The sequence below is a fragment of the Seriola lalandi genome, unplaced genomic scaffold (genome assembly GCF_002814215.2).
Source record: "Seriola lalandi dorsalis isolate HSWRI2012SDOR001 ecotype SW California unplaced genomic scaffold, Sedor1 jcf7180002054343, whole genome shotgun sequence".
Taxonomy (NCBI): Eukaryota; Metazoa; Chordata; class Actinopteri; order Carangiformes; family Carangidae; genus Seriola; species Seriola lalandi.
The window spans coordinates 429,954-453,599 of record NW_019524896.1 but is presented as its reverse complement, the minus strand read 5'-3'; the positions used below and the strand labels follow the sequence as shown (position 1 = coordinate 453,599).

At 39.7% G+C, this 23,646-nt stretch overlaps 1 protein-coding gene across 7 annotated transcripts in view; it reads left to right on the top strand.

The window, feature by feature from the left end:
• Positions 1–23,646, top strand: part of LOC111656087 (neural cell adhesion molecule 1-like) — a 241,098-nt gene that overhangs the window by 190,971 nt on the left and 26,481 nt on the right. For 4 of the 7 annotated variants that reach the window (XM_087174362.1, XM_087174361.1, XM_087174365.1 and 1 more), the window contains 7 exons: positions 1,852–2,036; positions 2,660–2,756; positions 5,635–5,802; positions 8,872–8,997; positions 13,889–13,936; positions 20,547–20,671; positions 22,049–22,229. In XM_087174362.1, coding sequence (XP_087030488.1) covers positions 1,852–2,036; positions 2,660–2,756; positions 5,635–5,802; positions 8,872–8,997; positions 13,889–13,936; positions 20,547–20,671; positions 22,049–22,229 — 930 coding nt within the window. The remainder of the gene's footprint in view (positions 1–1,851; positions 2,037–2,659; positions 2,757–5,634; positions 5,803–8,871; positions 8,998–13,888; positions 13,937–20,546; positions 20,672–22,048; positions 22,230–23,646) is intronic. The other 3 variants (XM_087174363.1, XM_087174364.1, XM_023407670.2) reach the window with 1 other exon arrangement.

The window sequence follows — 23,646 nt, the reverse complement described above, 5'->3', positions numbered from 1 at the left end:
CATTTATCATATATTTTTAATTAAATCCTTAATGTAACATACTAAATATTCTTCCTAATAGTGCTGTAATTGTAGCTCATCTTATGTATACTGGATATTACCCCTTGTAATTAATACTTTCATGGTCATCACTATGTTTTGTATGTGTTTTATGTGTCATGTGACCTACGTGAGCACCGATGGCAGATTTACAGAATTTAAAACTGCTCTTAAAACCCATCTCTCTAAACCAGCGTTCTGACTTTATACTTCCATACAGATTTGCTTTTGAACGTCTTATTGTTGATTTTACTGATGTTTTATCACTGGTGCTTTGTTGCTTATTGCAATCTATTATTACTGATTTTATGTGAAAGACCAAAGAAGCAGAAATCAAACAGGCAGGTCAGACGCGCTGTAGTGAGTCAATGAGGCCCGAACCATCAGTGATAAAAGAGCGAGAGAGTCTCCGGGCTTCAGGAGATGGAGCATCTATTGACTCATCCTCGTTCATCAATTCCAGCGCACAGTGTGCTGCTGGGTTTTCAAGGATCCAGGGTCAGAAGTAAAGCAGCATCAGGGGCCACAGCGTTTCACAGCACTCGCGAAGCAAAGCATACTTCACTGCAGCCGATGATGCGAGCGGGATATAATAAAAAAAAAAGAAGCAACAGGAAAACAATCATCTCCTCTTATTGCCTCTTATGTCTCAATGATGATGCCCAAAATGGAGGTTCAGGGTAAAAAGTTGTGACCGTATGGAACCAATTCATTTCAGCGAGCACGTCAGCGTCGCTTGTTAAATACAAGGTACACTGTAGCATGGGTGCTACTAGCGTTATTGGTCTCTCTCTGCAGGTATCCAATACAGAAAAGTAGCAGAGAGAAGAAGAAGACTCTAATGTTTATCAAAACCAGCTGAATTTCCTGTTGCAGTCGGAACCTGACAGTATGCAGCACTGTTATTTATGTTGACTCAGTGCTCATGACTGTGAGCCTGTTAAGACGTACTGTATAAAAATGACACTCAGCCCTGTGAGACATCGAAGTGTTTTTGTAATTGCTGAGCTGGAGCATCTTTTTGTCACAAGTGAAACGGGCAAAAAAAATAAAAATAAAATAAAAGAATCAGTGTTCCATAAACCCAGCACAGGTTGTCTTTAATACTTAAATGCATATAATAATAAACCAGGAATGTATAGAAATGAGACAAATACATCCATTAGACTGCACTCAGCGTTTGTTTACCGTTCTGTAAGATTGCAGGTTCTGGCAGAATTACCACGAGAGCTCCGGCTGCTCTCAGGAGCGATAGTGAAGTGCGATTTAAATGTCTTTTTTTTTTTTTTTTGATTTCGAAAAGCGAGATTTCTAAATGAAGTATCACGCTGGTAGCCGTGGTTAAGAGCTGCTGGAAGGCTTCAGGGGAAGGAATGAAATATTGCCATCCCATAATTCTTTGCTTCTGCAATAGATGGCTCAGCGTGGCCTTTCCCAGCTGGCTGATTCCTTATCTATCCCGGGGATTTGATGATTTGATAGATTTGATAATAGTGTGTATGTTGTGTAAAAAGATTTGTTAGTGGAACATCTCACACACCTCTGGAATGAAGCGTCAGTAATGGATTATAAAAACATTACATTTGTAGATTGAGTATCAGTGACTGTTTGACTCATTTTGGCAACATTAATCATGCACAAACCAAAGCCTAGTACAGTTTGTTTTTAGATCTGCAAACAAAATCCCCTGAAGGTGGAACAGTATTTGTAGTCGTGTCAGTCACAGCAGGCCACCAAGTAAAGTAAAGTAAACTGTTCAAAACACGCACGCTGTGATGTTTACCATCTTCACTTCCCCGTGTGACGCTGCAGATCTTCCGAAGATCGAGGGTGCCGTGGTGGCGTACACGTGGGAGGGAAACCCGGTCAACATCAGCTGTAAGGTGGACGCTCACCCGGGAGCCTCGGTCGTTTGGTTCAGGGACAACTACCAGCTGCCCAACACCAACGTTACCAACAGCAAGATCTACCACACGCCAACCGCCAGTTACCTGGAGGTCTGCCGCACCTGTCGTCTTTACACTGACACATAAAGACACAAGAGTTGATCCAACACAGAGGGATTGTTTTTGTTTTTTTTTAAGACGGATAGAAATCAACCATTAGAAGCAGTTGTGCATCGTTTTCGTTGCACTTTAGTGTGATTTGACCTGCTGCTTCCTAGAGGCGCTCTTGTTATTTCTAATTGAGTCGTTTTAAATGAAAAAGAAAACGTTTTTTTACTTTTTTGTCATTTAAAAAGTAATTCCTGTTTATTATTCATGAATGAAACAGGTAAACACACCTCAGCTGTGGATAGAGAGTGTCTTGAGTAATGACATGAATAGCTAACAAGTGCAGAGCGCTAGATACTGACGTTAATGAAGCAGTGGGTAATGACTACTTCCTGCAGTAGATATCTGCACCTCTGCTTACTGACCAACTTCCTAATGAATCACTTGGGATTAGCCATGACTGAACTGCAACACGTGCACCAATCACTAATAATTACATGTTATTGACCTATGTTCCTAGTGGTATTCTTCTCTTGTTCATTTGGAGGGTCTTACCACATTACCATGTTTTGTTTGTTTGTTTGTTTGTCTGTTTGTTTGTTTGTTTGTCTGTTTCTGCGGCTCAGGTTACCCCTGATTCTGAGAGTGATTATGGGACCTACAACTGCACAGCAACCAACGCGATGGGCACTGGGTCCAAGGAGTTCATTCTTATCCAAGCAGGTTTGTTCACTGAGCAATTTCTTTTTTTCTTTTTTCTTTTTTTCAAATTCATCAGAAGTTTAAGAAATAAATAAATCATTTTTAATTTAAACTTGATGACTTCACAATCCCCGAAATTATGAACTTATCAATGTTATAGTAGATAATGAATGAATACCACCAGCACCTCCACCCTCCCGTTTCAGTCCCTAACCAAATGATTGTTCCAAGGTCAAGATTAATCCGCTGGGGGTTTAACAGCTCAGCAGTAAAACCAGAAGCAAGGCCCATTAGAAGTTATGGATAAAATTTTAAAGTCAATTCTAAAGGCAGTCAGAAGCCAGTGAAAGGACAATGTGTGAAGTGTATATATATGTGAAATCCCTCGGGGGGCTGACTTTTAATAAGCTGCAGACAGTAAACAGGGCATTACACTACAATCAAGACAAGAGGTAGTGAAAGTGTGAGTGTCAGTTTCTGGATGTTAAGTGAACTTCTTGGTCTTTTGAGATCAACCAGAGCTGGATACAAGCGTACACTACTGATTTTCATCTATTCGTCTGAACCGAGGTTGTAGTCGAAAGAAAACACCAAGAGTCTTGCAGTGGTGAGTGGCACAGTGAACTGAATCTATTTAAAAACTGCTGTTTTCACTGCAGTAATTACAGCAATAACAATAATTGAGATCTCTTGTTTGTATTTACAGTAATTGCAGGACGATCTAAAACAACCACTTACGAAATGTTCTCAAACCAATTCAGGAAGACGCTAATTTCCTTGAAATGATTAACGGGGTCGTAGCTAAGATACAACTCTGTGTTGACTGTGTAAAAATGGAAAGAATTAATGTTTATGTTTGAGATGTCCCCGAAGCAGCACATAAAGACCACAGCACAGACTAAACATGTAATGAGCAAAAATTCAAATCACACTGGAACTGTCCTCTAAGTCCTAAAGATTGGTTTGTGTTAGCTTCATTTGGTATGCAAATTGTTTTGGACCCATTAGAGGAGGTAGGTCACTCAGGACCTTGACTAAATACAGTGTGGTCCAATTAATTGTACTGACAACCTCTGCTGCTTCTGTGCAATACACTGTAGGCCCTTTGAGGTGTTTTCTTTTGGCTTTCTCATTTGCTGCAGAACTCGTCAGTATGCCTAAAGCGTCTACTTCCAACCTGAGCTGGACAAAATAAACCCTTTTCAAATGTGTCTTCACACCTTTGATATGTCAATGAAAAAACAATCCGACGTGTAGCGTGAAGCAAAGACCCCTGAACAGTCATTTCAATTTCAAGGGTAATTAAGCAGTCTTTGCGTGACATAATAATGGTACATAATCCAGAAATAATTAGGTGGGTTTATCATTACTGGAGCATCATTTGCAGTTTCTGTTTGTATGATGGCGGTGAGTGCGTGGCTCTAGGACGTTTGCAGACATACATAAATGGATTGGTGATTAGTTTGTTCTGTCACCTTTTAGTGTTGAGATAAACATCGAGTCCAGTGTCATTTTGTAATTAGTAGCGCTGAGGTTTCAGTACTAAGATTCAAATCTTAAGTCTAAAGCTAATGACCTCCACAGGCTGCAGTCTTCATTACACCGACCAGTACGATCGTGATGGAGCACACACCACTGATGAACGTGATCATGTCCAGAAAATCTGTCCAGCTAATTGATTTTTTACAAGTGGAAATTTAACTCAATAAGCATCGTCCTTGTCCAAAATGAAATGTTGTGTTCCAGACACACGCCTGACATACACAGCTTCGCCTGAAACATCAAAGACAGGTTCACTTAGTGGCGCGGCAACGTCTGCAGAGGACTGCTAAATTGTGTAGGTTGCTCCATTCCTGCGACCCCTCTGTCTTATCTTCAAAGTACATCACAGGCGGGAGCGAAGGCTGTCGCTGCAAACCGCAGGCTTTGGGGCAGTATAGAGCCACGCCAGCAGCTCGGTTGTGGAAGCAGCTGATTATGGAGCAGTACATTATCAGTGGCTGTTGCAGTGGCTGGCTCCTGAATGCAATAAGCTTTTGGTAAAGCTTAGATCCTGCGGTGCAGTCCTGCATCACTGGACACTGAAATCATTGTCATCATGTTTTATTTTGAAGCATCGAGGTTTCATTTCGAAGACATTTGAATACTTTAATGATAACTGTAAAACAATAAATAACTAATTCAATAGGTTGTATTCACTTTGTGAAGATATAAGCAAAACATGTAATTTGAGTCACTTTGTTAGTCAGGAAGTCTCATTAAAACATTATTAAAATATCAGTAAGGAGAACTTTAAAGTCCCTCAGATGAATCAGTTTCTCTCACTTCAGTTTGTTTTGCAGTTTATTCTAATGAAAAGCTAGTCTTCCCCTATTCAGAGTGTGAGGATCTTTTAAAGCTAACCCTTCCTGTGATGTGGTGTCATAATTTTTACACTTTGAAGTAAGGATGTTAAATATATTGGCAACTTTGAAGCGAAGCCTTGAAAGTGAAAACACAGATATGCCGATGCCTTCTAGATGTCAGTGATGATACTCCCAACTGTTCTTTTTTTTTAAGTAACTCGCAGTGATAAGTGTGATAGTCATCTTCAGCAGTGGCTCAGACGGCGCTCTGCTAAATGGCGTGTGGTGTAAAGACAGTGGCAGCAGCATGGGCATTCCCCTTACAGAGGATATTCTCATAGTAAAACATGCCAGGAAATAAAGCTTTTAAATTCTCAACAAGAGTTTATAAGCTCTCTGTAAAACTTTTTAAGTATTTATTTTTGCATTAATCAAATTAAAATCTTTGGAAATTAAACATTTTTTGAGAGCCACTGTGTTTCTTCTACATGTTGGGAGATGATGCAGTTTGTGCAGCGTTACGCTTCAAGTCTCTTTTCTGTTCTCTGCCACAGAGGTTCCCTCGTCGCCCGACATGGAATACGTGGTTCCTTTCTCGAGCACAGCAGTGGTCCATTTTTCGGAGCCCGACTCCACGGGTGGAGTTCCCATTCTCAAGTACAGAGTGGAGTGGTGTTTGCCTGGCCAGGAATGGACTGGCAAGGACGTCGACGCTGTCGGCGGTGAGTCATATATATATTTATATATGTGTATATATATATCTCCTGACTGACGTTCATGAGATGGATGTTTTATTTTATTTAGTCATTGATAACTAATAAAAATCTGATCTCTTCACAACATGACGGCTGGTAACATTAGCTACACTTGCCGTTTCCATTTAATTTTAAATTTTTAAAAGATTATTATTTTGTTATATTGTTGTCCTTTATTGTTATTGTTATTATTGTAGGGAGTGTTTCTTTAGACTGCAGCTCTTACATGATGGAGATATGAACCGGAACTGCAGAAAACATTCCTGCTAGCAACAACGGCTAATCCCAACATGACAGTAGCTGATGTCAAGAGGAGAGGTGGAACACAGTGCAGCCTAAATGACAGTCAGCTCCGACACTGACAGGTCCCAGATAATATCCCCGTCCCACTGAGGGTTTGTGGCTCTTACAAATCTGGATGGTTCCTGTCCTGTCGGCCACATGGGACGTATCAGTCAGTGGTTGACAGGCTCCGCTGTCAGCTCAAGACCCAAGAGCCGCCTGTCACGCCGGCACATACACAAAACAAAACCCACGCACCAACAGTAAATGTCGCCAAAAATACCTCATTCAACCACATCAGCTAATCCCCATCTGATAAAATCGAGCCTCTCACATACTGTATACTGAGAGGACCTTGTCTGTTGCACTGTAACGTGCAGGTGTTTCCTCTTGTATAGTTGTAATTTCAATTTGTAAATTCAGGAATACAAAAGGCCTCGCTAAGCTACAATACCAGGGAGAGGGGAAGTTACATATTGTTATTGTTCAATATATTAAAACATCCAATGACCGACAAGTAAACGTGTTTTAAAGGTCTCTCACGGTATTGTGAATCAGGGATGCAGTCACATGTTTAAAAGCAGTGCTGCACACTGTAACACTTCATGTTTTATGTTTTATGCATTAGATATTTATGCATGACCGTATCCTGCAGTGTGAAGTAAACAATAATCAGTACACTGTATCTAGGTTTATGATGCAGATGGACTACAAATATCCTCGCTCCACCACAGTGACAGCAGGACTCCATAAAAATGCATTTTGTAATTTATGTGACTTCTACCATTTTTTTGTTGATCACAGGCTTAAGGGATAAAAACTGGCCTCATGCTATATTTTTATAACTGCCAACAAATTCCATGAGAAGATAAATATCAACAATGCTTCAGTCCGTCTCTCAATACTTTCTGACTTCCCTACTCTATCTGTGACAGATAAGAAACGTGTTAGTGAGATGAATTTGATGTTCTCTTCGGTTTTTGCTCAATAAAAAACAGAATATCGGCAGCGTTAAACTTTAAATACTGAAATCCACACAGACAAGCACACAAGACAAAAACACGTCTTCTGTGTCTGGGACGATTGTTGAAAGTTTGATGTTTAGTTGTTTTTTTTTTTTTTTTATCGCTGCGAGCACCACAAACCAAATTACATCCACTTATTAATTTCTTAAAACGTTTGTGCACTTTCCTTGCTGCAGCAGTAAGCATGCACTGCGGCAGCACAATGATAAACACATAGCAAAGTCAGTCATATTCAGTCAGCCGAACGATTGTTATGATTTGTGGAGATAACCTTTTAGAGAAGCTGAGGAAACCAGCATGTGGTAATCAGTGGTAATTTACTCCACAGCGGCTGGAAATCTCATCTGAACATGAGGGTTTCAGCAGTGACGTCAGTCCTGCTGAAGCTGGCGCTGCTAAAAGCCCAGTTGTATATACATTTGGCCTTTTAAGTTGTATTCACACAGTTTCCCCGAGCACTCGTTTATGCATGGTTCATTATTAAAGTCCGTCTCATTGACGCATTAACTTGAATTTAGAATTTTCCCAGCATCACAGTAATCAAAAAATGTTTCTCAGCTCTTTTGCACCACCATCTAAATTTGTTTTCATCCATGAAATTATTATTCTTTGTATTACACAGTGAGATATCACCCAAGTGGCTTTTTTTTTTTTTTTTTTTTTTACAAAAGTCAGGGAACACAGTGTGTATACAGTATGTGTGTTTGTATCCTGATTGAAATCTCAGTGGTGCCTTGCTAATATGCAAATAACTTTGTCTGTCTATGGAAATGTTGCACATTCTAATCAGGAATTTTTTATTCTTTTTGCCTCTGGAAAAAAAAAAACACCACAAGTTCACACTTTATGGAATTATTTAGATTATATTTATTAAATTTGAAGACACATTCAGACATGATTACGATGTAAATTGATTCACTTCACCCGTGAAAATCGCATTTAATGATAACAGTCGCAGGCTTTTCTAATAGCATTCTTTGCGTGCTACGCTTGACACTCTTTGTGTCACAGTTGATCTTTAATGTTATTTTCCGACAGTAAAACCAGTAACAATAAATCACCCACTGCAATTAGACCTCATCCTTTTCTGAGCGTGTGATCTTCATGGTGTTGGTCTGATGTGCCCCTGTTCTGCGTTGTTCCCATTTGTTAATGAGTCTCTATGATTAATCCCATCAGGAGGCTATTCCATCCCACCTGTGGTGACCCACCCGGTGGTAAAACATGTGGCTTATACAGTATAAACACAAACCTGTCTGTGCTGCAATTACAGGCAAATCATTGTGAAAACACAGTTGTATTTATTTACTTGTTTTTAGTTCTTATTATCTATAACAAAACTACATGAAATCAGGAAGAGGAAGCAAAAGAAAAAAGCAAAAGAGCAAACAGACAATGGCTAATCGTCTATATCGTCTAATATACATTTATGTATATATACATATATGTATATATATATGTATGAATATTAACAGAAAGAAAATCTATTTTTGTCCTCCCAAGAAAAAAAACGTCAGCTGTCATTTGTTAACAATGTTTTTTTTTGTGGGTATGTGTTGACATTGTTCATTAATAACAGAAGGCTAGATTTTAATGTGCAGAAAAAAGCTGTAATAGTCATTTATGCATCTGGCAAACATTAGCACATGAAAAGGAATGAACATCTTGGTCCATTCGTCTCAGCTCTCTGTATTCCTGCAGAGACTAACACCACCCTCGTTTCCCACAGGCATGAACAAGGTCACCATCGATGGCCTGAAACCAGAGACCAGCTATGAGGTCAAGATATCCGCCATCAACGGCAAAGGCATAAGCGAGAGCAGCTCGGCCAAGACTTTCAAGACCGAGCCAGTCCGTAAGTACCATCCCCGCTGTTCCTGTCCCTGCTCTCAGTAAACTCCTCTGACCCCCTGAACGCTTTGAACCTAGTGCGCACTCCACCGCCTGCTCATGTCTAGCTGAGTCAAGATGCTTTACAACCCCTACACTCCTCTATTGTCACGACAAGCCCCGGTGCGGTCCTCCTCCAATCCACGGCGGAGGGAATGATAATTCACGATGCCACTGCCACTTCAAAGTCCATCCTCGTTAATAGTGTTAACTTTGCAAAGTGTAACCTCTGTATCCTTCGTCACTGAACAGTATTATGTGCTTCCTTCCTCCTGGATTTCTGCAGTGTGTAAGGCAGACCTCGTCTCCGAGCCCTGCCTCGTTAGCCCACGACTCAGGTGATTTAGACAAAGCGTTCTGGATAGCACTTGTACGTCCTTAAGGCTGATTTATACTTCAGTGTAAAGTGTCAGCTCTGTATTTATAGTGCAGTGACGGTGTGGATTGTTAATATAACAGCCAGAGGTCATGCTCCGCTGAAAATTGTTTATATTTCATGAAGAAGATGGCAGCACATGATGAAATGTCGCAGGAAATTTTTTACTTAACTGTGTTTGAAGGAAAGAAGAAAAAGAAAAAAGTCACTTTAACAGAGCAAGAGAGACACGAGGAGAAAAACCGGCTTGTCAGGCAGATGAGGGAAGTTTTGACCACATTTGTTCATCAACCATGACACTCGCATCAGATCAGATAAATTTTTCTTGTGAATAATCCGTCATCGGATCACAGCTGTGTTAGTCACACGGCGGCATCCGCACCCAATGCCGCAAAGAGCAGGAGCAAGACACCATTAACCAAGTGTCAGCCTCAAATGAAATGTGTCAACTTTCTGTTTATTTATGTGCCACAATATGTCAAATGATAAGCTCTCACTGAAGTTTAAAGGAGGCCAAGTAGAGGTCCAGGAACTGCTCTTATATTCAAGCTGAGAGAACCTGTACTCTGCAAAACAAAGATCACTTCCTGTGTCTGCTAAGTTTTTTTAATATAACACCAAATAATTGCATTTCACATTTTAACATAGGGAAAGATTCAAAGTTAAACGATAGAGGTTTGGTACTGAGGCAGTCACACTCATTAAATCCAGTGTGGACCGAGTATAAGCTAATGTGCCAGACTCAAACATGATGGTAAGGATTTTGGATTAAAGGATAATTCCGCTTAACGCGACCTGCTTTTTATTTTTGTAGTTTTGTCCATGATTCTGTCTGAGATCTGTGACACAGCAACAACGCTGCAAGATCCAGAAACATGAGCTTTTCAGGTGATCAGACTGGTTGTTAATGAGCCGATAATTTAGCCAGATTATGTAAACCTCTTTTATTAGTAGGAAGAACTGACATGAGCCTCACCTGAAATGTTCGTTCAGTCAGGCTGTAAACTCTGATGGACGTTGACACCGGACAGTCCGGGTAATTATCCTCCAGTTGTTTCCTGATTGTCTGATGACTGGATGAGTTCTGTGTTCGGAATAATGAAAAAAAGGGAAATAAGATTCACGTCTTAATAAACCAAAATTATTCATTATAATTGAATCCATCTAACCACTGTGGAGCTAGTTTACCGAGGCAACAGTGAGAAGGAAACAGACCTATTTCTCAGTCAGCATCTATAATCAGGGTCATGAATAAATCTTTGTTTTAGTTCGTAGCGGCCTCCGTGTCATGCTTCCATCTGTGCTTCATCACCCCGCTGCTTCTGTAGAAACAGCCCTCCTCAGCCTCATCCTGCTTATTTTGCCCGAATCCCTGACGTCAAAGACGGAGTCACTGTCCTACTTCGAGGTGTCTCAGCAAAGTAATTAGTGTCTGCTGTATTTATTCAGTTTAGACCAGTCTAAACAGAACTTTTTTAAATGTATGAATCTGACGTCAAACTTTACTCCATGTATCATGTAGAGAAGTGAAGTGAGAATGGACAAAGAGGAATCAGTTTGGACTGTATGCATGTTGTTATTTAATGTGTTGTTTAACATCAGAGTAGCAGTAACACTGGATCCCTACCATGACCAGTGTCACAGCCGAGCCTCAAGTCATTTAAAAGACACATTTCTAATTTGGATTTTAATACTGTTCCATGTTTATCACAGTCAAAGTTAGCTGCAGAGCAAAGAGGAAGCCAGGCTTCCTGTAGATAGGAGGCCCAACAAGACACAGCAGCAGTGTGACAGTGAGTAAATGATGTGGCAGGACAGAGTTGATCATATTTCTCATTTCTCATTGTCTTTGTTTCTCCTCTTTGTTGTGTTGTTTTCTCATTGTTTTCCATCTGTTCTGTATTCCATTGGACTTCTCAGAGTATGCTTTCACAAGTAAGTTTCCTTTTCCTGTCTCCTCTGCTTTATTTTCCTCTGTATTTATTTGTTTTCCATCTCCGTGCCATTCATTCATCTGCTTTTATTTGACCTTCCTCTCCGCGTTAAAACTCCCCTTTTAATGATCGAATTAAATTTGCTATAATAATGTAAATCTTGATCACGTGATGTCGTCGGCAGAAATTCACCACCCACTGTTCCAAAACTATGTGCATTTTCTTCTTTCTTACATAAACACCAGTCACCATTCATGACCCGTTGCACTAATGTTCCAGACGACAGTCGATTCCTTTACTCTAATGTGGTTTCAGGTTTGTTTAGTGGTGTGATAGATTGATGTGACAAACTCACAGCCTCTAGCAAGTGAGTTATTTTGCACCGTAGTCCTTGGTGCTACCTATTATTTTGGTGTCTCTCTTCTATAAAGTAGGTAGTACTTGTGCACTGCAGCAGTTCAGTCAATGAGGGTTATATGAGGTCTTTAAAGACGGAATACTGTATTATAAACATAGATAAACAAGAGGCACACAGTAATTAATGTAAATTAAGAATACTTGCAGGTATTCATGTTAAAAGCTAAAATAAATGTTCTAGACAGCTAAAATATTCCGGCTTTCAATTGCCAGAATCTTAATGCTTTTATTTTGCAATTGCAATTTGGCCATTAGACTTGACCACAATTGAATCTTAAGAAATCCAGTAAACAGCTTCGCAGTTTCTGCAGGGTTGCAGCTTTCTTTATAAGCTGGCAGCTGCTCAGAGAAAGCTTTTATCTATTGCTCCTAAAGCCCGTAATCATAAATGTGGCCAATGTGAAGCAGCTCACGTGTTCTGGATTCAGGTCTTCAGTAAGTATGTTTTCATTCATACTAGTTTCCCAGTAGAGAATCTTAACCTTTTGATTGTATTAGGAATATGTCCAGCTTGAATATCCAGTTTTATCAAACAAGGCTATTATGTTTACATGTTGTAAACACATAAAGAAAACAACAACTAATAACTTGGAGACTAGTGTGTACAAAAACATACACACTGTAGAAATCCTTGAAACAGCAGAGGCTGCATCAACGTTATCTCTCTTCGAGGAGAATAGTGTGTCTCGCCTTTAAGAGTGTTGGCTGGACTTTATAGGAATCTATCAACTTAAGGTAACTGTAGAGGAAAACAAAACAAAAGGCAGTTAGTATGGGCACAAAAGGAAACTACACTGTGCACTCACTGTAGAAGAAATAAGAACGCAGCATAGGAACCTCAACAAACAACTCACTGAAGCCTGAAAAGCACAATCATTGTTCTGTCTTACCTTTGTTTTAGTGAGACATTCCTTTGATGTTTACAGGCATTAGCTCTAAAATCACAACAGAATCTATTTTATGTCGGCTCATAAGTTGTTCTGTTTTAATGGCAGGGGCGGGACCTTGTCCTCAGCGTTATATGCTTGCTAACTATTAAGTGGGCAGCCACAGTCCAGCCTCCAGGGAGCAACTGCAACTGTGTGTGTGTTTGTGGATGAACCCAGAGTACCCAGCTGGGTCTGAAGAGGGTTCACAGTTGGGAAGTGATATATCTTAAATGAACCTTTTCCCACAATTCAAATTTTCAGAACCTGCTTATGAGTTTTTTTTTTCATTTTGCCATTTTCTCTTCAGGCAATATTTTCCTTGTGTCTTAATATAATTTCCGTAACATACAGTAACCAGTATCTGTGAATAAGACACAATAAAACTAGTCTTAGTGGGTCATCACTGGCTGGTGAGAGCAGTCTTCTCTCAGCAAGCACTGAACTCTCTGTAGATCGCAAATATCAAATAAAATTCCATATGCAGGATAAACTGTAGTCTCAGATTCACAGTCTGATATTTCTTGGTGCCAAATTGTTTTGGCTGAAGATAAAAATTATCTTTCATGTTTTTTACTGGGCAGTTAACGCAGAGCGTTGCTGCCGCTGCAGATCTGCAACTGCTCAATAAAAACGTACATGCTCTGTAGTGATTTAGATATTTTTATATGCAGATATTAGATTTGTGTTTTTTTTTCTTCTTCTAATATATATTACAGTTATTACAACAGGTGTTCAGTTAAGAACCTGAGCCCAACACCACATTCCCCAGCAGTTTCAAACTAAGCGTAGAGCATCCTCCTGTTTTTGCCAGTTCAAATTCCCAAGAACTCAGCTTTCATCTTAGTTTACCCTGCACTGAGAAAAAAGGCCTTATGGGCAAATACAGTATTAATGATAACAGTATATCTAAAAATATAAAACTGTTTCAGTTCATCTTCTTTCCCATGGACATTCCCATTCAACAGGATGTGATACAACAAGCTCTAAGCTCCATGGTGGTCTTTGTAAAAGACACTGAAAAAGCAGAGGAGTCGTCGTTCCACAGGAATGTTCCAGAGAAATTCACCATGACATTTTATATATATATATATACATATATATATATATATACAGTATATATTTAAAAAAGTTACCCAGCTCTGAGTTGCTCATGTTGAGGAGAACTCCAGCTCCTCTCACCATGTTCTCACCGTCTTTCAGTTTCATCCGAGATTCCATCCTCTATCGCTGCTACCACTATGGCCCTTAGTGAGTATTCCAGTCCAGCAGTGTGCAGTGTGTCTCTCTTCACCTCTACCTCTCTTTTACCTGCTTGGCCTCACAGTTAATGTAGATGTTCATCACTGGAGTGGCTCATAGGAGGGCACACGCCCTCTCTATAGAGCAGAGCCACAGCAAAACAGCAAATTGAGTTGGCAGCTTACTAGCTTTGATAACTGTCTTCAAAACCCATAGATTATGATTTTACTAACATTTGCTAAGGACATGAGGGTTTGCCCTTCTAACCGCCTGATTGTGTGTGACATAATTAACACAATGTGCCTGTTCGTGAAGATCCAAATCATAGTAGAGACTCTTCTGATTGTGGTGTTGTGAATTGGAGTGAAAATGTATTCATATATGTTATATATATATATATATGAATACAGTAGATCAGTGGCTGCAAAACTGACATTTAAATGCTATTTTTTAGAGATAGTTTATATCATATTGAGCATTAAGTTAATTTTTTTATAACACTATCACACAAGATGTTCATGCTCTTATTTTGGCATGAACATTGAGTGACAGTATAATACATTTAGTGTAATAGTAATAGTACGCTCCATGCTAACACATTACTGTGTGTCCTTATGTGTGTGTGTCATATAGAGTTTACAGTAATTAGAATTTTTCTGCCTTGTAAGTATCATTAGTGTCAACATCAAACCGGTAAATCCAACCTGCTGGTGGATAACACAGAATACTGAAGTCTTGAACCAGACAAAGTGTCTGAAGGGTCAATAAAAACACTTGTATTGTCATGGACACTATTTTAGCCCCACAATTCATCACGCCAAAAACACCACATCAGAATGTATAGTGTTAAAAGAAATTACACCTTTCTTTTGTAACACTTCCAGTCGCCATCTTGGATTGCACAATGGCAGGAGAGCTTAGAGTCATTACGGCTGATTGGTTAGGAAATCATCTGTTCTCCTCAGTTGATTTGTTTTTCTGGTAAATGTATTTTTACATTAGTAAGCCAGGTACCTTAAATGCATCGCTGAACAAAAAAATGAAGACACCACCTTGTTTTTTCCTCCATCTTCCTACTACCCACAGAACCTATTTCTGCTCCTGTGATATCAACATATTGTAGTTTTTTTTTTTTTTTATTTTATCAAAACCACTCTGTCTCTGTAGACTTTGAATTTTCTTGAAACTTCCCTGAATGTTTCTCATCAGCTCAGACTGAGTATCAGATCATCTCACAGCTATGGCAGTGCAGTTCACACGAGTCTTTGAGGATTTGCCCAGTCGGTGCAGATAGTCATTTAAAGGAGCAGCGTGCCCTGGTCAGCAGCCACTGAGGTAACAACAGTGGTGACTCATCAGCAACAGTTGCAGAAATCCCTGCTGAGATTTTATGATTACTTTTGTGTAAACATCCAGTGAAATTATTACTGATTGCACCTTACCTCCCAGACTGCTGATTGCTTTAAAAAAAAAAAAATCCTAAAGCATGTGACATAAAAATGTGTAATTAGACATACTTTGTGTTTTTGGTGCAAGGCCACAGGAGCAATGGTCGTATGTCTGTTGTTGCTCCTTTGACTTGTGCTCCTGATGTACTGTATGAGAACTGTGTTCCTAACTTAATCTCTCCCCTCGAACACACTGTTCGTAACATTTGTCAGATGCAGCCTTGGCTTTACATTAGATTCATACCAAACGCTGCAGCAACTGCTCTGTGTTTTCTACAAGTGCATCACTCAGGAGCAAATGTCACAAATGCTTTTAGACCGTCATCTGATGCAGACCCTCTCTCTCCTGATGTTCCCTGTGTTCATGCTGTTGTCTGCTGTGTTGTGTATCATACTCCGCTGGCATGGTTTGTATAAAGCTGCAGAGTTTCCTCTGTTCTTCTTTTGACCCTGATTTTGTGCTTGTCCTTCAAAAACCAGCTGCTGTAGTCTTCTCTTCTATTTTGTTTGAAATCTTTCATTTGTCTTTAATGGCAGTCATGATGTTAGAGCTGACTGTACTTCAAATTCAGATTGGGGAAGTAATGTTGTAATGATGTTAAAATATATTAAGAAAAATTATCTGTCAGAGGAAAAGCTGTTTATCTGGAAGCATGAGGCAATTAAATGGGTGCACAGTTTTGGTTGTGTCTTTAATCTTTAACCTACAACCAACAACCAAAACTAAGTCTGCAGCCGCTTCATGATTTCAACATGTTTCTTATGTGTATTTTAAAAAAAAAAAAAGAAAAAGAAATCTGTTTATCGATTTATGTATTTCTTTTTGTTTTTTATGTTCCTTTTGTATCATTTTGTCTTTAACATTCCTGTTTGTTTTTGTTCCTTATGTTGACATGTTTTCATCATTTCAAAAATCTTTTGTATGTTTCCCATGTGACCCCACCCCCACCCTCCCCCTCCCGGCTCCTCCTCCTTCTTCTATATTTTCCTTTTCAACCAATCATGTGCGTGCACATCATGTGACTTTGTCATGTGGCTCTTGCATGGTGCTGATGATGTCGTCTTCGCTGGCCAACAGAAGGTAATTTTTTTTGTTTTGTTTTGTTTTTAGTTTGAGATCATAACATCAGCAGTGATCATTCAGGAAACATTTGTAGATGAGTCATTAAAACAACTTATTATTATTTTATTTTATTCGGCCATTTTTCATCCATCTCGAGGTCACTCTGTAGATATGTAGTAGAGATTTAGTAAACATGCATTTTTCTTTTTTTCACTCCAGTAGCGTTTCATCGTCTCCATTCATCTTGAGACTTTCTCTTCCTTCTAGAAGCTATGATACTTCTGTCTATTTTCCATTTAGTCATTCCCCTCTTAGTGCCTTGTTAAACATTTATATTAATATAAGAAATACACACCAGGGCCACATTCTTTTTGTTGTGGTTAACCGAGCCACTTTAATGTGATTGTAAACTCTGACCCCGTGTGACCTGCTTACGTTTACACCTGCGTTCATCCTATTCCAATCACACATTAGTAACAGGTGGAAATGGGGTCCGTTCCATAGAGGCACTTATCAAACCAAGCGTTTAAATTGGACTGATTACTAAACTTATTTCACCGAGAAGGAAAAAGCTAATTGGATTATTAAAATTTTATTGGGCTCGCCCACTTCCTTCCATCTGTCTTTTAAAATCTTACTTTGTATTTTTTTCTCTCACTTTGGTGCATTGACAAGTTAAGATTGTTGAGGTTTGACATGCCTCAGCCAAAGTGCTTTACCAGAGCTGGTTTAAGTGCTTCACTATTTTCTCTCTTTATCTGTAAATCTAAATTATCGGAGAAAACAAATGACTAAGATGAATAGCTGGAGAATTGAGAAGATACTTTAGCTTCATATTAACCTGGATTAGTTGACAAAAACAAAGAATCTGCCACAACAGGAATAGTAGCTCCATTTTAATCCAAACACGCTTCAAGTCTTTTTATGTTTGTTTCCCTGGTGTGCCTTTTCTTGTTGTTCCTGTTTTTATAAAACCCTGATTAGAAGTAACGTTTTTAGACAAAGCAAAGCAAGTTTATTCATACAGCGCCAGTCAGACGCAAGGCAATTCAAAGTGCTTTACAGAGGCATGGGAATACGTTGAAAATAATGACATTAAAATTTCATTTAAAAGCATTAAAACAAATTTGAATGAATAAAAAAACATTTAAATACGACTTATTAAGATTGCATAAAATCAAGTAAGATTTTGATTGTTTGTTTTTGCTTTAATTTGTACCTAAATCCTCTTCCAGTTATTATCAAATGTTTTTAAAAATCACAGATTTGACTTTGTGAAACCAGCAAATCTGTTGTTACATGAAATTTTTTATTTTTTATTCACCATTGTGTTAGGAATCGCATTTAAACATCACAAGAGCAGCGTCACGAAGTGCCACTGACTGCAGTCTGCATTGCACGCACTGGTTAAACGTAGTCCTCATGTTCACCCACGAAGCTAATTTTTCTTATTTTTTCCCCCCCGAACGACGCACTGTAGCTCACAAAATTGTACTGATTGGATTCACGGCATTGCATTACTGCAGCATGCAAGTTTATTTCCTCTCGTTGCATCCTTCTTCTCATTGTTCTGCTGTTTTTCCCCATGGAAATGTCGGTCCTGTCTGCATGTGTCTCTCACGTCCGCACGGTTCTTCAGTTCACACATAAAAAAAAAAAAGAAACTGAAGACCTATGTTAGTAGTTTTTAATTAACTAAATGCAACAACACTAAATATTCAGTATTTAAAAAGTATGGGAGAAGATTGGATGATGTGAAAAAAAATGCATTTTAAGTTCTGACATTAATATCAAAACTGAGAAAATGCCTTTTTCTATGAATGATATCTGTCTCTCTCAGAGTGTAACATTTGAAAATCATCATGTCGCCCTAATCGTCTTCCATACAAACATCATGTTTCTAAATTTTATAACACTTCTGTACCTTTATCTCTCAGTGTACGCTGGAAGCTGAGGCAGGACACTGTATTAGCTCAGGCCACATGTGGAACCACACCTCTCCTACACGTGTGTCAGTGTGAGGTCAGGGGGCAATGCTCCACATGTTGCCCCCTTCCTCGTGTGTAGCAGCACCCAAAAACCTTTCCAGCCTGCATGGTGGAGCTTCTCTCATTCTAACCACACCTTTCTCTGTTTTAGCCTCAGAAAAAAAACCAAAAAAAACTTTCTTTCACCTAACCCAGAACGATGCTCGTGGATAAACCCCCCCCTGCTGAATGTCGCACTGCTGCTGTTACTAACTGTTTTATTCACTTCCAGCACCCGTCATGCTCACCCCAGTCTAGTGGAATGCAGTTTTCAGGCAGTGCGCTCAGACGATCTCGTATGATGAAGAGAAAGTGCCTTCATGGATATTCATTTGATTAACACAACCACTAACACCGATGTTTGAAATGTTAAAGAAAAAGAAGAAAAAGAACTGACATTTTTATGTGCATTTGAAATGTATGCCAGTATCCATCATGTCCTTCATTATATAAGATATACAGTATATTTAAGTTTCTTTCTGCCACATGCTTGTGTGGCTGTTAGTATCAGATTGTTAGCGCAGGGCAAAGGCTTTGGCTATCATGAGGTAGTCCATTTAATATATAATACATACATAATAACAAGGCTAACTACGTGTAACCAATATGTACAGTAGATAATTGATTTTCTGGTCTCCTCCCTCACAGCCCTTACAGTGGCATGAGAGTAAAAGCCGACATCGCTACACGCACAAAACACCTTGACCTTCCCTCCCGAAAGACTGTAAATGTTATTAAAAGTAATAGAGTAACATGTCCAATCAAGGCCTACAGGCTCATTATCCAGCGACCCAGCAGCCATTACTCAGGAGGACAGAGCAGATAATGAGGAGCCTCGAGGAGAACAACACGTCAGCCGCCATGCTGCTCACTGATCCTTCAAAGCTGCTCTTAAAGGAATATTCCGCCAAAAAATCTATCTTTGATAATCAAATCAAATACTCTCTCGCTGTTGGCTGGGAAAAAAAGTGAGTTTAGTTTAAGATCTAGCTTTTACTGTTAGGTATGAAACAGGAAATGAACATCAGTGACGCTGTGTGACTCGTTCCTCAATCTCAACCACCTTCCGGAGACAGAGCCAGAGCTGGAGGCACATTGTTTTCAGGTTGTCCGACCGTACGTCCGTCCCGTTCTCATGGACACGATTTCTCAGCAACAATATATCAATATAGGACTCAAGGATCAATTGATTAGATTTTTGGTGGTCAAAGGTCAAAGGTCACAGCGACCTCACAAAAAACGCAGTTCTGGCCCTGTGAACGTGATATTATTACTATTTCCACGTTTACTGGTTTCATGACAGGCGCCGTATCCATAGAAACTTCCTGCAGCTTCTCTGATGTCCTTTTTTTTTAAATTATTATTATTTTTGTTCAAAATCTTTTTAAAAGTTAGATTCACAACTTGTATCTCAGTCTTTGAAACTATCAACTTTTTTTTTTTTTTTTTTTTTTTACAGCCACCGCTCGAGACTGCAGGTGGTGAGAGCTTGAAGATCAGAGACAGATGTGGGTGGAGTATCACTTGAAAAGTGACACACCAGTCGAGCTTAATGTGGAGTTTTTCTTTTATTTATTTATATCAGAAAGCTTTTTATATTTTTTTTTGATGAGAACACTGACTGTGTTAATATGTTCTCATGCAGCCTGCTATCAGTCGACACGTGTTAACGCGGAGCGCTGCGGCCAATCAGCGGCAGGGATTTGATTTGAAGACACTTTTGTGTTCAGATCCTGTAACAGCTCAGTAGAGCAGCATGACGGCACCGAAACGCCCCGTGTTACATTAGGGCCCACAAAGGGCGGCTTTCATCACACTGTGATTATCGGTTATACTCCGCGCTGCTTCTCTACCGCGTCTGGAGAAAGCAAGCTTGAACCGCCAATCAATTCCAACAGTCGAACCGCCAATCAATTCACGTCGCGGCTCAGGCCGACCTTGGAGATACGAGCGCACAGGTGAACGCAGCGTAGGAAGGTTAGAAACACAGTAGGTGAGCTGCGTTCAGAGGCCAAACACATGTTGATGCAACAGCCATGTTTATGTCTGCTAATCGTGAATTCTTGGTTTGTCCTGTGCAGGGGAACCCAGTGCTCCCAAGCTAGAGGTCAAGGTCCAAAACAAGGGCAATTCTCTTAAGGTCAACTGGATCAAGCAGGACGACGGCGGTTCCCCCATTAAACATTACCTGATCAGATACAAGGCTGTGAGTATACTGGGCAAGGAGGTAACATGGGGCCACTTTGCTGCTCTGCATTTTTTTTTTTTTTTGTTAAAACAGTAAAATCTGAACAATGCTTCACCAAACCAACTGAAAGCAGGAATTAACTTTTAACCTCCGTCAAAAAAAAAAAACACCTGCCAACAATAAGCACATTAAAGCCCCTTTCATGCATGTCACTTTTTTTAACCTTACAATTTGCACCTTCAACGATATAATTATGTTCCCAACTGACCGAATTTGACTTTTAAACCACGGTATTAGTGACACACAAGTTTTTTCTTTTTTTGCTAACAAGAAGAATAAAATGAACAGTTTGTCGACAGAGAGGATGAGTGCTGACAGAAAGCCAAACCAGTAAGCCACGATTCCTCGCTGGTTTCTCACCAGTAAATACTAACAAGTGTGTTTGATTAAACTCCACCGCCAGAGACTAAGCCTAGTATTTGGTGGGTGAGATCTTTTTCCCGTGTGACGCCCAGCCTCAATCAGTGTGCTACTTTAGTAACTGCACCTTTAGTTCACACTCGATTTTAATTTGTACCTTAAACTATCAAAAAAATATGCATCTGCAGCAGAAACAAATCTACTTTTAACACACACCTCCTCATATTTTTAGTGTGTAAGTTTACTACATCTTTGCACGTCTCAGTAAGTAGTAAGCATGAACTTGATCTTGCCAAATAGTGAGCCTGCATCAGTGTATGAAAACTATGTTATAACTTGTTTATAATTGTTTATTTATGATCTAACAACTGAATTAGCAACCATTTATAAATCCTTTATGAAGGTAGTCTTATAATGAAGTGGAATCGAAACCTCTGTATTTAATGCAAAGAGATTCATTCCCTTCAAAACCATCTTTTCAAGCAGCAGCTTGCATGTCTACGTTGTTTCCCACCCAAAAAAAGTTTCACCAATTCAGATATAAGCAACAGATTTCTCACTGTACAGTTAAAGCGAACCACAGCTAAGATTTCTGATACCTCAGATCATTGCACACACATTTGCATATGATGAATGGCGACCTCTTTATACTTCAGATTGTTCTCCATTTTACAAGCTTTTTGTCTTGTGTGCGAAGAATGGTGCTACACGATCGTTTGGGCCAAGGTAATCTCTGGCGATATAAGTGAAACTGAAAAATATGCCCCAAACCCTCCTGCCTGTGTAGTTTGTGAAGTTATCAAAGAACAATTCACCCGTTCTATCTTCGGCAAACAGCCTGAAACATAGAGTCATTATCAAATGATCTAAAATGACCCTTTCCTCTATGCTTGTGTGGAACGACCACAATCTCTCTTGGTTACTCAGTTTTTAAGATGTCCCCCCACCCTTCCCCTCCCTGCATTCCTTCCTCAGAAACATGTGTCTGACTGGAAACCAGAGATCCGCCTTCCCCATGGCAGTGAGTATGTGGTGCTGAGCGGCCTGGACTGGAATACAGAGTACGAGGTTCACGTGGTGGCAGAAAATCAGCAGGGCAAGTCCAAGCCTGGCATCCTCTCCTTCAGAACAGCTACAGAGCCAACTACCATCCCAGGTACTATTCTCATCATCCCACCCTGAGCATCCGCACACACCAGCCACAGTGTACAAAGGCTTCCACCGTGACCAGAAAGGCTCTATTTATGCGATCCATGACTCTTACTAGGTGCTTTTTCAAAGCTTGCCGGCTTTAGGGTCTGACATGAATCATCTGTCTCTGTCTGTTGTGTGGGAGAAGGTGTATTGTTTCCCCTGCGCTTATTAGTGCAGCTGGTAACAAAGTGCAAATACATGATGCATAAGGACTTTATTATTTGCTGAAAGCCATAAAAAAAAGTTGTACAGTGGGTTTGAAATGAAAAAGAAAACAGCACGGTCTCATGATACTATGTGAAATGAGCACAAAATGAAATGCACATGATGTGTTGAAGACATTCCCCCTGCATGAAAGGAATGTGTTACAGCAACATGAGCTGGATATGAATAATGAAACACATGTTTATCTAACGGTTAAATATAGAAAAGTAAACCCTCGTTTAATATTAAGGTTACATTCAATTTAGGATCAGGGAACGAAGCTGTGTTGTAGTGACGAGCGGAGAGAGGCGTTATTTCAGCTTAATATTTAACATGAAAGTTGTTATTCTTGTTTCCAATGCTATGGAGCAGAGAGAAATTTTGGCATTCCTCTGGAGTATGGAGGTTCAGCAGACTGAACATTAAAATCAGAATCAGCCCGAGTAAGTTCAAGCATGTGAAACATCTGACTCCAGTTCTCCGTAGCTCTCGATACGCGTAAACACAATTCAAGAGCATTTACTTTTTATTTATTTATCTAATCTGTTTTGTTTTTTTACTCGGTCTCATCGTCTCATCGAGATTAAGATCTGTTTTCCAAGAGAGACCCGAGAATCACAAAAACACAGTCGACAAGGTAAAGAGCACAATCACACAATACAAGGAATTAAGAGAAACAGGTAAAATCGTCAGTGAAAACCATCAGATAATGAAGCTTTAAAGTCTCGAGACTCCGGTTTGTAGTCCATTCTGTTTGAATGGTGCAAAGTACCAGAAAGTAGCTGATCAAAGAAAACAAAGGTATCCGCTCATGTGTTGTCATCATGCAGCTACAGCGCCACGTGTTTCCCAAAAGTTGGTGAAAAGTAAAAATGCACACGTGGCTCTCAGCTGGGTCATCTGAAGTTTATTTTCATTTTACCTCTGGCCTGTTCTCTCTTTCTTTTTTTACTGTTAATGCCAAACGTCTGCTTGTTTCCAGTTATGTCTCCCCCAGCTAATCCTTTCCTCTTGGAGCAATACATTCCTCGTTTTTTTTTGTTTTGTCTTTTTTTTTTCTTCATAGAGCCTCTTATTTGCATTTCAAAACATTGTGCTCACTTCACAGAATTTGAGATCCCAGGCTGCACAAGGTCAACAATAGCTGTTGCATCCATACGAAGAGCAGAGGCCTC